The sequence below is a fragment of the Acinonyx jubatus genome, chromosome B3, assembly GCF_027475565.1.
Source record: "Acinonyx jubatus isolate Ajub_Pintada_27869175 chromosome B3, VMU_Ajub_asm_v1.0, whole genome shotgun sequence".
Classification (NCBI taxonomy): domain Eukaryota; kingdom Metazoa; phylum Chordata; class Mammalia; order Carnivora; family Felidae; genus Acinonyx; species Acinonyx jubatus.
The window spans coordinates 4,640,980-4,655,769 of NC_069386.1; the positions used below are offsets into that span (position 1 = coordinate 4,640,980).

At 50.6% G+C, this 14,790-nt stretch overlaps 1 protein-coding gene across 7 annotated transcripts in view; it reads right to left on the reverse strand.

Annotated features, from left to right (window-relative positions):
* ZNF592 (zinc finger protein 592) overlaps positions 1 to 14,790 on the reverse strand; it is a 58,549-nt gene that overhangs the window by 16,468 nt on the left and 27,291 nt on the right. For all 7 annotated transcript variants that reach the window (XM_053223507.1, XM_053223506.1, XM_053223505.1 and 4 more), the window contains 2 exons: positions 11,954 to 14,225; positions 5,009 to 5,187 (listed from right to left, as the gene is read on the reverse strand). In XM_053223507.1, the coding sequence (XP_053079482.1) occupies positions 5,009 to 5,187; positions 11,954 to 14,206 (2,432 nt within the window). In that variant the 5' untranslated portion in view covers positions 14,207 to 14,225. The remainder of the gene's footprint in view (positions 1 to 5,008; positions 5,188 to 11,953; positions 14,226 to 14,790) is intronic.

A 14,790-nucleotide genomic window follows, 5' to 3' on the forward strand; every position in this document is an offset into this window, starting at 1 on the left:
GCCCAGGACGGAACCCTCCAGAGCCTGTCCGGGGAGCTTCAGTGGCGGCGGGAACGCTCTACGCTGTACTGGCCACACGGCAAGCAGATCTAAATAAAATAAAATAAGACACAGTGGCCAGTCACGCTGGCCACACGTCAAGGGCTCCACAGCCAGATGTAGCTGGTACCATTCTGCGCTGTGGGGCTCATGACTGTCACAGTGTCTCCTGGGTGGCACAGTGGATAACTTTTTACTTCTTCTCCCAGGTTGTATTTCCTGAGCTTTGTTGGGTGAATATATCACTTTTATAATGTGTGAACAGTCTTAGGCCTTTTTTTCTGAAATGGAGGCATTCTGAAACTTTCAACTTCAGAACCTCTCTCTATAAACACCGCCTTTTCTTTTCTCGGGATCACGGGACCATGTGACCTCCATGGCATCCTGCATCCATTCCAGTCCCTAGACACACACCCAGGTCTCCCCTCCATGAGCAAACATCTTCCCTGCTCCTAGCCACTCCTCTCAAGGTAATTTCTTTCCTCCTTTCGTTGCAGTATTACCTGACCCCATAACCCTGACATCCCAGTAAGCACTAGAAGAGAGGCTATTGCTTTACTGAAAAAAAGGACATGGCTTCACTTAAAAATTCTTTGGCTCCCAAATATAACCCCTCAATCCAGTACGTGAGCCCATTTTCACAGTCCACATAAATCATCACAGAATCCTTTTGTGTGCGTTTAGGGGGGTGGGCGGGAGATGGGACCACCTTTGCGAGCTTCATCAGTTACGAGAAGCAACCCAAAGAACCAGAAAGCTGTTGGCAGTGATCTCTGAGGTGCACTCACTAGTAAATCTGTACATTCTTTAAATTAGGTGTTTCTAATGCAAACTACTTAATTATATTTTCTTTTCTCTCCTGCTAAACAAAATAGGGACCAACTTCTAGCACACAGAAGTACTTCCATACCATAAGGCATCATAAGGAGGAAAAAAGTCCACACATTTCCAAATTCATCCAAAGTGGCCGAGTATACCTGACATGTGGAAAGAATCTTAAGTAACCATATTTGTGCAGTTTGACCAAACTTCAGCAGGGGGACTATACTCTTCAAAAATGCAAGGGAAAATCCATTCTATTTACCTTACAGACATTCTTCAAAGAAACCTCAATGAAAGTAAAAACATGAAGGTTTAAAGGGACATACATCAGCTTCAGTGAAAGACTGAATAAGTAGGGTTTACAAATTGATGAAAAAGCACTCAGAAGACAAATCTGACCCCACAACACAGCTCTTCACCAATTTTTTAAGAGAACATAGATAATTATGGAATCATATGTTGCGAAATATGTAAAATTTTAGAAAAAACAAAGAGTAGTAAAATACTTAATTGTCCTAATAATCACAAATAAGAAAATGACATATCATTAAGAACAATCTAAATTTGCTCCTTTATGACATCATTGGTCGCTCTCCAAATTTTCAACAAAGAGCAGAATAATTTATATAATTCTAAAATATGTATATAACGTATATACCCCTTTTACATAAAATACATACACATAAAACACATACAAAATGTACAGGACTTTGACAATGTCTTCAAGAAAAAGCGAAAATAATACAAAACAAAGTAATATTGTAAAACCCAATGAAATGGGACATAGGTACATTTTCAGAATTTACTAAAAAATATAATACCCACACGATGGGAGAAAATATTTGCAAATCATGTATCTGACAAGGGACTTTTACCCAGAGTATACAAAGAACTCTTATAACTCAACAGTAAGCCAATTAATAATTCAATTTAAAAATGTGAAAAACGACATTTCTCCAAAGAAGATACACAAATACCAAACAGAAAAGATGCTCAACACGACGAGCCATTAGGAAAATGCAAATCAAAACCATAACGAGACACCACTTTATACCCACAGGGATGGCCATCAGAAGTCAGACCATAACACATGCTGGTGAGGATGCAGAGAAACCAAAAATCTCCTACCCTGCTGGCAGGAAGATAAAAATGGTGCAACCATTTTTTAAAACAGTCTGGCAGCTCCTCAAAAAGTTAAACGTAGAGTTAGCAGTTGACCCAGGTATTCTAGTCCTAGGTATATACCCAAAAGAACTGAAAACATATGTCCACACAATAACTTTCAAGTGAATGTTCATCAGTGGCATTATTCGTAACAGCCAAAAGGTGGAAACCCAAGTACCCATCAACTGGTAAACGGATGAACAAACTGTGGTGTATATGCATATACAACGGAACACCATTCAGCCACAAAAAAAGAATGAAATGCTGATATATTACAATATGCATGAATCTTGGCTAAGATTACATATTATATGATTCCATCTCTATGAAATGTCCCAAAGAAGCAAATATAGGAGGCAGAAAATAAATTAGTGTTAGGGGTGGGGGAATGGAAGGGTTATGAATATAGAGTTTCTTTTTGGGTGATAAAAATGTTCTAAAATCTGTGGTGGTGACTATACAGCTCTGTAAATATACTAAAAACCATTGAGTTGCACCCTTTAAAATGGGTGAATTGTATGGTGTGTGAATTATGTCTAAATAAAGCTAATACAAAAAATATATGTGAATAGTTGAAGATTTTAAGTGCCACGAATACTATGTTAGCATACACATCTTCTGAGTTCAACCACGGATCACCGAAGATTTTACTGTCAAAACCGTCAGTAAGCCATCTGGCTGAATCGCATTACATTTGTGTCTGATGTTCCTTACAAGAAGGCTTGATAAACTGAATTGCTTTTGAGACACTATGTTTCCTTTTAGTCTTACAGAAGAAAGTAAAACAAAACATTGAATTAAGAGACAAAAAAAAAAAAGCCATGAATCCATATGCTATTAGAAATGCCTTGGATTTAAGATTCAAGGACAAAAACCCAAGCATGGCTTGCATTTTTATTGGGCTGGATTTGATCTTGGAGCAAGCAGCACACGCTTAAGTCAAAGTTGGAAAGGTGTTTTCAAATGTTACACCACACTGTAAAAACACACATTCAGGTGTTAAGTTTAACAATGTGGCCCGGGGGGCGCCTGCCTGGCTGGCTCATTGTGTGGAGCACACAACTCTTGATCTTGGGGTCGCGAGTTGGAGCCCCACGTTGGGAGCAGAGATTACTTATAAGAACAAAAATGGGCTGGGAGCTGCCGAGCACTGCTCCTCTGCAGCATGGTGGTGAGGGCTGTGTGACCCCCTGCTCTGTCCTGCTCCTCCGGCACAGCAGCTTCTCCACTTCCCTAACGTGCACGAGAAACTAGTCCACATTTCAACATGCTTCCACCAAGACAGAAGCCTGAGAGTCGCCACTCGCCCCTCCCCACTCTCAGCCTGGTCTACCAGCTCCCATCAAGCTCTAATGCTTTACTCCCTAAAGCCTTCCCAGACCCATCTTCTCTCTGTCCCCACAGCCAGAGTGCTCGGTGCTTCATCTGGACTATCACACTCGCCCCTCAGCCAGCCTCCGGGCTCTCCCCTCTCGAGCACACACGTCAGCTCCCCAGAGTGATCTTCCTGAAGCACAGGCCTGCAGGGACCACCGCCGTGCTACAAATCTATCTGTAGCCCCTCACTGTCCCCTGGAGAAAGTCTAAATGTCTGCCAAGGAATACAAGGTCTTGCCTGGGCCTGGCCCTTCCAGTGCCCTAGTCTCTTTTCTCTCCCCCTCCCCCGCCCAGTTCATCTCCACCCCCCCCTCTACAGAAATGCCCTCTACAGGGCACATGGTCCCTGTAACCTTCTCTGTGCTGGATAACACACGGAGACACTCTCCCCTTTTCTTTGGCCTGAAGACCTCCTAATATCTCCACTCTGAGGCTGTCCTGACCGCTCCTCTCCTGGGGCACTTCCCGTTCTGAGTTATAGTCACCTGGGCAGCTTTGTGACCCATCAGACAGAAGCCCCTGGGTCCTAAGTGTCTGGCATGCTAGTAAAGGCAATAATAAGTACTCAGAAAGAAAGTTACTAAATTAACTAAATCAATATTTTTTTTACTACCAAAGAGAAGAAAACCTTGCTAAATTGGTGCCGAATTAACTTTCAGATGTGAAAGTTATTAAGTAAACACATCAGAAGATGTAGAAACTCTCAAATGCAATAAATCAGTAAAGGGGGCCCGACTGAGCTGATGTAGAAGTTACAGACCGATGAGTCTGGGAGGGGGTGTTCTTCCCCATTTTGATCTTTTTCCTGAAAATGACTTCTTGCCTACGTTTATTTGACACATGGCGGGGAGATTCAGTTTAAAATAGAGTTTTCTTGGTTTTACTTTGAGACTGATCACTTTTTCCATCGTCAGGTTTTGCTGGTTTCTAACAAACTGACAAAGACTAGTCAACATCAAGACACCAGAGCTCTTTGGGTTTGGCGTCTCGCAGTTCGATTTGGTAAAGGAAACTGAGAACATCTCAAGTACGACAATTAGGAAATGTATTATCATGATGGTACTGTAAGTTTAATATGCCAAACACAGAAGCTTTATCAGCAAATCAACTTTATATACTTTTAAAAAGCAAACGAGGGGCGCCTGGGGGGCTCAGTCCGTTGGGCGTCCGACTTCCGCTCGGGTCATGACCTCGCGGTCCGTGAGTTCGAGCCCCGCGTCGGGCTCTGGGCTGACGGCTCGGAGCCTGGAGCCTGCAGCCTGCTTCGCGTTCTGGGTGTCCCTCTCTCTCTGCCCCTCCCCGGCTCCTGCTCTGTCTCTCTCCCTCTCCCTCCCTCTCCCTCGAAAAATAAATAAACATTAAAAAATAAATAAGAGTCAAACTAATCTCGCCAAAAGTTCTCCTTTAAAGCTGCACTCTAATGTTTAGTTTCGCTCTTTCTTCTTGTCCCCCTTTGTCTTCTTGTTCTCTACCACGTGAAAATGCCTGTGTCTACTCCAATCAACGTCACTGTCTGAGGAGGCGGGGTCCCAGGCCCCTGAAGGCCGAAGGGCGTGCGGGGGCACGCTGTGGCCCGGGAGCGGGAGCAGCGCGGGGCAGCACCCACCTGTGGCCCACCTTACGGGCGTAGTGCAGGCAGTTCTCCTTCACGTGGGTCTGGAAGTAGGCCGAGCGGCACAGGGCCCCGCACTCCGGGCAGCAGTAGGGGGACTTGTGGGCGTGGATCCGCTGGTGGGCGCAGAAGCTGCACTGGTTGGGCAGCAGCATCTGGCACACCTGGCAAGTCTAAGAGGAAACACCAAGAAAGCCGTTCACGCAGGTGCCGCAGGCTCACGGCTCCCCAAGCACCGCGGCCTGGCCCCCCTGCAGCGTGGGCCAGAACAGCCCCCTCCTCCCGCCGGGCTCCCCTCCCCGCCTCCTAGGACACTCGGGGCCCCTGGGCCTCGTGACAGGTGTCGACCTGTCGCCCAAGCAAGCTCCGCCTCTCACCTTATTCGTCAGAGACAGGACTGACGCTACATTCCCACAGACCAGTCCCGCTTCTAGGACTGCGAGCGTTTCTTCCCTCAGGCCGAGCAGAAGACCAGCTTTTCCCCTCCAGAGGCCAAAGGCGCTTCCCGAAGCCTCAGACCCCACTACGCTCCCAGAACCGCCAGGGCCTCCGCCCTTGCTCAGCAGAGGCAGTTCCTGCGCGACACCGCTAGCCCATTCAGGGACCTCCAGAGCAGACCTGATTGGCCCTCGGAAGCCCCCGGGCCAGGCGGCCGAGTGGCCTCGCCAGCGCCCACTCCCTCGGCCGGGTCTGCCCGCTCAGGGGTGTCCTGAGCCACAGCCGACCACACACACCTGCAGGAAAGGGCAGGACGGGCAACGGCTCCTTCGCTCCCAGACTCGGGAGAGAACCTGGGGGGAGAAAAGTCCTGCGGCCGCCCCCTGACGCCCTCGTGGGCACAGCCCCTCTAGTGGGCACAGCCCGGGGGAAGCAGCAGACTGAGCTGGCACCCGAGGCAGGGGCCCTTCTGGGTCAGAAGGAAAGTGCAGCACTCGCTCCTCGCTGCGGCGGCCACTGACCTGGGCCCAGAGCTGTTCAGAGGGCCAGGTCGTTGGGGAAGACAGGAAAAGCAAAATCCAGAATGTGGAGCCTCGACAGGACATACCACCCAGTTTTTTCAACAAATAGATTTCAAGGGAAAAACAGAGAGAGAAAGGGAAGTTACAGATTAAAAGAAGTTTAAGAGAAATTTTCAAATCGCAATGTAGAGCACTTATTTAGATCCTGATTCAAGCAAGCCAACTGTAAAAGAAATGAGACAATCAGAGATACTTGAACACTAACTCGGTGATAATATTGGGAAGTTTGACATTTAATATTAAAGTCTGATAATAAGAAGAAATTATCATTATGATTAATTTTGAGATGTGATGATATCATGTCTATGGTTTGGGGGGAGGAACCTCATATTTTATAGATACATACTGAACTATTATAGATATGGTGATGCTGGGATTTGTTTAAAAATAATCCGGGGTGGGGGGGTGGTTAGAAAATACATAAAACAAGATGGACCAGGAGTTGATAATTGTTAATACAGGGTTCATTATGCCATTCTGTCCACTTTTATATGTGTTTGGGACATTCCATAATAAAAAGGCTTTAAAAATTTTTTTAAGTATTACTTTAGATATAGAACAGTAAATAAGTAAGCTGCACCCTTCTGTGTAAGAGACGGAGGAAGATGACCTCTCACACACACACACACACACACACACGCACGCACATGCACACGCACAGACATACTGATACGTATTTGTAAAACAGAGCCATGGAGAGATAAACCAAAAGTGAACAGAAATGGTTACATATGGGGCAGGAGGGAACAGAGTGAAAGGGACAAAGACAGAAGCAAGACTTCAGGGTGGACTCTGTCATACAGTTTTTAAGTTTGGAATCACAAAAATGTTTTACATAGTTTTAAAATAATAAAAAATTAAACTAAGTAAACAAAAGCATTCCCTAAAAATTGAAAATCAGAAACTAAATAATCTAACAATGTATCAAGCTGGTGACATAACCACATAGAAAAAAATAACTGTTCCCAGTGTGACCTTTAAAACACAGCATTGGGGCGCTTGGGTGGCTCAGTGGGGTAAGCATCCAACTTCAGCTCAGGCCGTGATCTCACAGTTCGTGAGTTTGAGCCCCGTGTCAGGCTCTGCACTGATAGCTCGGAGCCTGGAGCCCGCTTCAGATTCTGTGTCTCCTGCTCTCTCTGCCCCTCCCCCCCCAAAAAACAAATGTCCAAAAAATTTTAAACACAGCATATTGACTTATACATCTTAATGTGATCTAAGAGCAAAAAGAACTGGAAACACATCTTCAATTTTATTCAGTTGTTCTAACATTAGAAATAATATTGGTATTGATATTTTGAAATTTATGTGTATGTGTGTGTAGTAGGAAAATCAGAGGAACCAAGATTTTCCGTATAAAATCAGTTACGTAAAAACTCTAATTTGGGGCACCTGGCCAGTTCAGTCGGTAGAGCACACGACTCAATCTCGGGGTCATGACTTCAAGTCCCACGTGGAGTGTAGAGACTACTTAAAGAAATAAAACTTTAAAAATACATACATACTAACAACCGTACAATAAAAAAAACATACACTTCTTAGCTCAGGCCACAGCAAAAGCCTAGTAGCAGATGTACCCAGCGAGCACCTCTGGCGTCCAGAAGGGGACTCCTAAGCACCATTCCTCACTTCAAGAACCCTGGTTCCTCAGAAGGATGGCCGACTCCTAGTTTAGCACAAGAAACGTGCCCAGTACATCTTTTGGGGGCTGAAAGTAAGGAAGCTTCTCAGGCTTTACGAGTTCACGTCCAGAGGGTGCAGGAACCAGCCTGACGGGGCCCCACAACCAAAGACGTGGAAAAGTGACTGACCCCAACATACCAAACATGTGAAAACCACTGCTTCCATGACAACGGCAGGGGAGGCCACCTCACACCCACTAGGATGCCTCCCGTCAAAGGCAAACAGACGCACAAACAAAACAGAAAAAGGTGTTGGTGAGGATGTGGAGAAACTGGAACCCTCGTGCTCTGCTGGCAGGAACGGGAAATGATGCAGCCGCCATGGAAAATGGCATTGGGCGGGGAGGGGGCGGGGATCCGTAAAAATTCTGAAAGAGGGTTTGCCCCTGGTCTAGCCATTCTACTTGGTTTTTTTTATTTTTATTTTTAATGTTTATTTTTGAGAGACAGAGAGAGACAGAGAATGAGTGAGGGAGGGGTACAGAGAGAGGGAGACAAAGAATCTGAAGCAGGCTCCAGGCTGGAGCTGTCAGTACAGAGCCTGATGTGGGGCTTGAACTCATGAGCTGTGAGATCACAACCTGAGCCGAGGTCGGACGTCCAACTGACTGAGCCACCCAGGTGCCCCCTAGCCATTCTACTTCTGTGTACACACCCAAAAGAACGGAAAGCAAGACCCCCGAAAGATGTGTGTGCACCATGTTCACGGTCATGTTCACGGCCGCGTTCTTGCCGAAAGCCAAGAGGTGGAAGCGGCCCAAGCGGCCGTCAGGGGATGAACGGAGAGACGGAGGTGGTCTAAACACACAGTGGAGGGCCAGGCAGCCTCAAAAAGGAAGGAAACGCAGTCACGTGCTACAATACAGCCAAGCCTTGAGGACACCATGCTAAGCGCAGTAAGTCAGTTGGGTAACTGACAAAACCAGTACTGTGTGATTCCATTTGTACGAGGGACAGAGTAGTCGAATTCATAGAAACAGAAAATAGAAGGGTGGTTGCGAGGGGCAGGTGGGAGGGGGGAAGGTGGAGTTGTTTCAAGGGTATAGAGTTTCAGTTTTGCAAGATGAAAAGAGTTCTGGAAATTGATTGCACAACAGTGTGAATGTACTTAATGCTACTGAACTGCACACTTAGAAAAGGGTGAAGATGGTAAACTTTAGGCTATGTGTGTTTTACCACAATTTTTTAAAATAACAGAAAATCGTGGGGCGCCTGGGTGGCTCAGTAGGCTGAGCATCTGACTTCAGCTCAAGTCATCATCTCACGGTTTGTGAGCTTGAGCCCCGTGTCGGGTTCTGTGCTGACAGCTCAGAGCCCGGAGCCTGCTTCACGTTCTGTGTCTCCCCCAACCTCTCTCCCTCTCTCTCTCTGCCCTTCCCCCGCTCACACTGTCTCTCCCCCCCCCACTCAAAAATAAACAAACATTAAAAAAATAAAAAACAGAAAATCTTAACACACTACTTGAGATTGTTTGGGCAACAACTCACTACTGCAAATACTGTTAACTAAGGGAAACAAATTAAGTATATATCCCATTTTCCAACATAAACTATATTTCAAGGTAACCAAATAGCCCTCATCAAAGAGGAAAAGATACTTTATACAGAACTCCAGCTAACAACTGAGAAAGAAATAATAAAATTACAAAAACATCCTTACACAACTCCTAATAAAATGACTGACTCAAGGAGCAGTTACTAATGAATACTAAAATAATTACACGAAGTATAGGGAACGTTACAACGAAGGGATCAGAACAGCATCACCTGGACTCACTGGTCATACTGAGCATCGTCAAAACAGAGACAGGCAAGGACTCTGTGCCTCCCTGAAGTCAAGAAGTCCAAAAGGCACGGTAGTCCCCCTTCTCAAAACTGCCAATTTCTAGTCTACCCCATAAGATACAGCATATTGAAGAACAAATTAATTGTATGAGGAAGCACCGGTCAAAGCCAGAATTGTCCTGGAAAATTCCCAGGGCCCAGGGACCTGTTTCTTCAGGAAATCAGGGACATGAAAAGTAAGTGGGGGAGGGGGTCTGGTGGGGTGGAGTGGGAAACGGTGCTGTTCTAGAGTGAGAAATGTAAAAGACATAAACGAATGTTAACAGGTGGGTCCACGTTTGGATCCCCATTCAAAACGAGCCCAACTATAAAAAGATAGTTTTCGATACAAAAGGAAAATTCGCATATGGACTTGTATTAGACAACATGAAAGAATTATCATTCATTTTGTTAGAGGTTACAATGATACTATAGCTGCATAAAAGCTTAAGACCAAGAAAAAATAGTCTCTCTGTGCTGACATCCTGCCCAACAAGGCCACGTGGAACACCAGAAGCCCTCTGGCCCCTGCAGAGGCCGGCACACCCAGGGAGAGCTCGCAAGGCCCTCCGGCTGCTCCTGCCCCAGAGTGAAGCCCGTCTCCCCCCTCCCCGCATGTGGCCGGAAGCCTGGCTACTGTCTCGGGAGACTCAAGTCCCCCAGCCAACAAGGCTAGGTTTGGATCCCAGACCTCAAACCTTACCCTTTGCCTAAGACTCGGAGACCACACTTAACGGCGGGACTCCCCGTGAGGGATTTGAGCTGGGCTGAGAGAAGCTCGACAGCCTTCCTGGGTACCCTCTCCCTTCTTTTCCGGGGGACCTCTGGTCCAGCTCCCACCAGAGGACAGCGACACACAGAAGAAGCAGGATGGGAAGGGTGTCAGCCGGGGATCCTATACCCTGACGTCTTCCTGCACGGATTTTAGAAGGCGGGTGAAGAACAGTGTGGAAAAACACCAAGCATCAGAACTCTGCGGAAAATGGTTCTGATCACACGACCTAGAAGAAGAGGTCCTGGCCCGAGTCAGCCATGTGGGGACAGCCAGAAGACCAAAGCCCCCGGGGAAAGGGGCCGGGGTCGCCCCACTCCATCGGACTCACCAGAAGCAGAATGCAAACTGAGGGGAAAAGGCGCAGAGGACAGACAACAGCCACCCCACAGCACCTCGCTGGCCCCGCCCCGGGGGCTGCAGAAGGTCGACAGGCCACCAAACTCCACCACTCCTCTCCTCCGGCCACTGAGCTGAGCGCACTTTGCACTTTCCCGCACCTTTGTTCCCGGTACTCGGAACACCCCGGCCGCTCCCCCTCCTCCAGACTCTTCTCCAGGGTCCAACTCAATCATCCGGTCATTCCCCACGGCCCCCGCCCTCTGCCTGGCGCCTCCTCGCCGCGTCAGTCCCTCTCAGGCACTCTGTGCAACCTCGTCTACAAGCCTGTCAGCCCCAACCTCCGTCTGCCTCTGCCTCACATTGTAGCAGGGGTGAGCCCTGCCCCCGCTGAGCCGCGGGAAGCCCTGGAGGAGGGGTGTGACTCCCTCCCCACCCCCCACAGCACCCCTGTGCTCCGCGGGGGACCGGGCGCACAGTGCGCACAGGGAACCCCTGTGGAGAGCTCCTGGGCCACCAAACAGGTGTGCGGCCCCTGCTGGACTAAAGTAGAAAGAGCTGCTTTTTCTCCTCCCAGGCCTCTGTGGCCCTGGCTCAGGGAGGCTGGGTGAGGGGCTGGGCTTGGCTAGGTCGTGAAGGGAGTCACCTGGAGGAGGAAGGAGAGAGCCCTCTGGAGGCACGTCTGGAGGCCTGCTTTCACAGGGCCTCATGAACACAGACAGCCACCGACACAGCCCAGACAAACACCACTCTCGTCAAGAGCTGGAACACGCACGTACGCGTGGCTGCTCTCCTGGAGTGGGAGGACACAGAAGGGAGAGGCCCCAGAAGCTTCTGCCACGGCCTGCATTCCGGGACACTCTCCTTCCTCAGCCCGACCCTGGGGAACAGCTCAGGGGTGACGTGGTTCCGAGAGCACGGGCCGTGGTACCGGGCGGCGAGGCCCCCCACTCGCGTCCCCAAGCTCTCCGGGCACGTGAGAACACTGTGTGGACCCCTCCCAGGGACCTGGGGGCCGCCAGCAGAGACCCACCCAGCGGAGGGGGGGCTGAGTGGCCACAGATACAGCGGGCAAACGTTCAGAGTCTCCCCGGGGTGGGGGGGGGGGGGGGGGAAGACCCTTCCCCCAATAAACACCAAGCACTATGCATTCAGGAGGGTCACTAACCATCAGGCCAGACGTCCTCTTCTAAGACTCCTAAGATGCCACCAGTGCCCCCGCATCAATGAGCTTTCCTCCATGCCCAATCATGGAGCTCGTGTAAACCAGGGGCCGACGGCCAGCGCAGGAAGGGTCTGCTTACCAGCCCCTCGGTCTCCTCCGTCGTTCTCTGGAAATGCGCAGCCATGGCCATGTAGTCGCGTATCTGCCTGTGACACTCGAGACACTTGATCCCGTGCCGGATGAGCCTCACGGGGTCCGGGTAGAGCGGCAGAGCCGGAAGGGCCGGGCCCGCACCGCCCGGAGCCGGGCCGTGTTTGGGGGAAGCGGGGGCGGCGGGGGCGGCGGGGGCGGCCGGGGCCGGGGAGTTCGCGGGGGCGGCCGCGAACATCTGGTCCACAGAGATGGGCTTCACGAGCAGCTGTGAGCACTGCATGACGAGCCCCTTGCTCTTGTGGTCGCGGGCGTGCCGGAGCAGGCTGCACTTGTTGAAGAAGAGAAGCGTCTGGGAGCACAGCGTGCACAGCACCTCGATGTGGACGCTCCGCCGGCCGTAGTGCTGGCTCAGGCTCTTCTCTAAGGCAAACGCGTCCCCACACTCCAGGCAGCAGTACCCGCTGGCCGGCACGTGGATCCTGCTGTCCGCGGGCGGGCTGAGATTGGGCGCGTAGAGGGGCACGGGGTTGGAGCTGTGGAGGACCTTGTTGAAGACCTCCACGGCCAGCGGGGCGGCCTTCTTCACCTGGTGGACCAGGGGCACGGACATCTGGGTGAGCTGCGGCTGGCTCCGCCGCTGCGCGGAGGACTTGGCCGTGACTGACGCGGCGACGCTGTGGGGGACCAGGTTCAGGTTGGCCAGGTGCACGGCCTTGGGCAGGAGGCTGGCGGGGGCCGGCGCGGACGCCTGAGGCGCCGCACTCTGCTGCTGCTTCCTGCCCGTCTGCGGGCCGGGGGCAGCCCCCTTTGGGGCCCGAGACCCGGAGCTGCAGCAGGAAGACGAAGATTCGCTAGCCTTCGGCGCGCTCTCGTCCCCCTTCTTGTCACCCTGGGGGCTCCCGGCGTTTGCGCCCGCCTCAGGAGAGCGCTCCACCGCGGGCAAGGCCGTGACCTCATCCTCTGGCGCCTCGCTCGGGGCCTCGGCAACGGCACTCCCTAGAGGGGACCCAACGGGGGACTTACTGGGATCGTCAGGGTCCGGCAGGATCCTCGTGACGGTCCGTTTGATTTCCCCCGATGACGTCTTAATGGTTTTGATCCTGACTTTGGGAATTGCTGGTGGGGAGCTGGCAGCCACCGAAGGGGAGCCTTTGCTGCTGCTGTCACTGCAGATGCTCCGAGGGCTGTCCGAGGGCTTGATACTCTTTCTAGTGGCCTCCAGGGGGCTCCGGGGACTCTTTGGTGACTTGGGCATTTTGGGGCTGCCTTTGGAGCCCTCTTTAGTGGGCCCTGAGGGTTCCTTTGTGTGGCCAGGCTGATCCTCCTTGGTGACACTGGCCACTCTTTTGGCCTGCAGGGCCACCAAGGCTGCGACACAAGAGGACAGCTTGGAATGAGCTGGCTTCAGACGCTGCCTAGGGGGGACTGACGAGCAGGTGCCGAGCTCCAGGGCAAGCCCCTTAGGCTCTCCAATACTGTTGCTGGGGTGGCTGTTGAATTCCAAAGCTTCCCCAAAGAATCGACTGGCATCCAGCTCCTTGTGAGGCTCCCCCACCTTCTGCCCACCTCGCTCGTGTTCCTGCTGACTCCCCAAGGGCAGAGGTTCTGGCTTGGGCTCTTTCTTACAAAAGTGATCAAACATATGCAGCTCTGGGACCGGAAACTTTGCCAGAGCCTCCAGGACTGGGCCCCCCACAGGCCCACACCCAGGAGGGGGTGGAAAATAACCATCAGAGTGCTTGGGCTTCATTCCAAACCCATTATCTTTGATGGCATCCTCAGGTTCTGGGCTGGAGATTGGACTGAACTGGTTAAAAGTCGGTAATGGCTCTGACTTGGAAGGTTCTAGCTTGCCGGGGAAACTCCTGGCACTGTCTCCATTCATGAAAGTTGAATCAAATTTCCCACAGTTGTGACCCAGGTTGTGGGGATCTGGAGGCAGGTCTGAGCCCCGGAATCCATTGTGGAGGAGGCTGGGAGCGATGTGGTCCTTCTCCGCTTCGAACGACTCCTGGCGGCTGGTGTTCTTGACGATGACACTCACGGCCGGCACATCTGAGGCAGATCCTGAGTGAGACAAGGACACGCTCTCATCCATACACATGCCTGCGGGTTTGAGAGGACTCTCATTGTCCTCACTGGGGGTCTGGATGGCCTCCTTGGCATCAAGGCTGGTGGGGTCTGGGATGTCAAAGGCAGCCAGAAGGTCATCAAAATCTGGAGTTTTCATATCCCCCATGGCTGGATGCTGGCAGGGGCTACAACAGAAGCAGAACAGGATCAGTGATCCCCGGGGTCCCCCTGGACTCTGTTCGGCATCATCTTCATCACACGCCCATCACACTAACACACACGCACACAGCCGGGGTGCACGCTCGTGAACCTCACGGCTGAGTTTTACCCCAACAGGTTTCCAAAATGCTGGGGACATTGGGGGACGGATGGAAAGAGAAGTTTACACACAGTGACAAGGCCACCTGGCCGGCCCTAAACATCAATACCTGGAAATTCCTAGCCAAAAGGAGAAAAAGCACTCGTATCGCGCCCCCTCAATTTCTCAGGGACCAGCATGACTCCCTAAGCACGTGCGCTAGTAAAAACCCAGTCACCGAGACCTAAAAACAAACTAAAACAAAAAACAAGAAAACAAAGGTATGGCTCAGCGCCTCTTCTTTAGAAATCTTCCGATTCATATATGAGACTTGGCGAGGACTTCTGCTAATTTGCCTCCTACTATTTAATCATGAATTTTGTATAGCTTTGTGTTTTTTGTTGCACGAATTCAGTCAAATCTAAGGTGATTCGCTACTGCCAGGATGTATG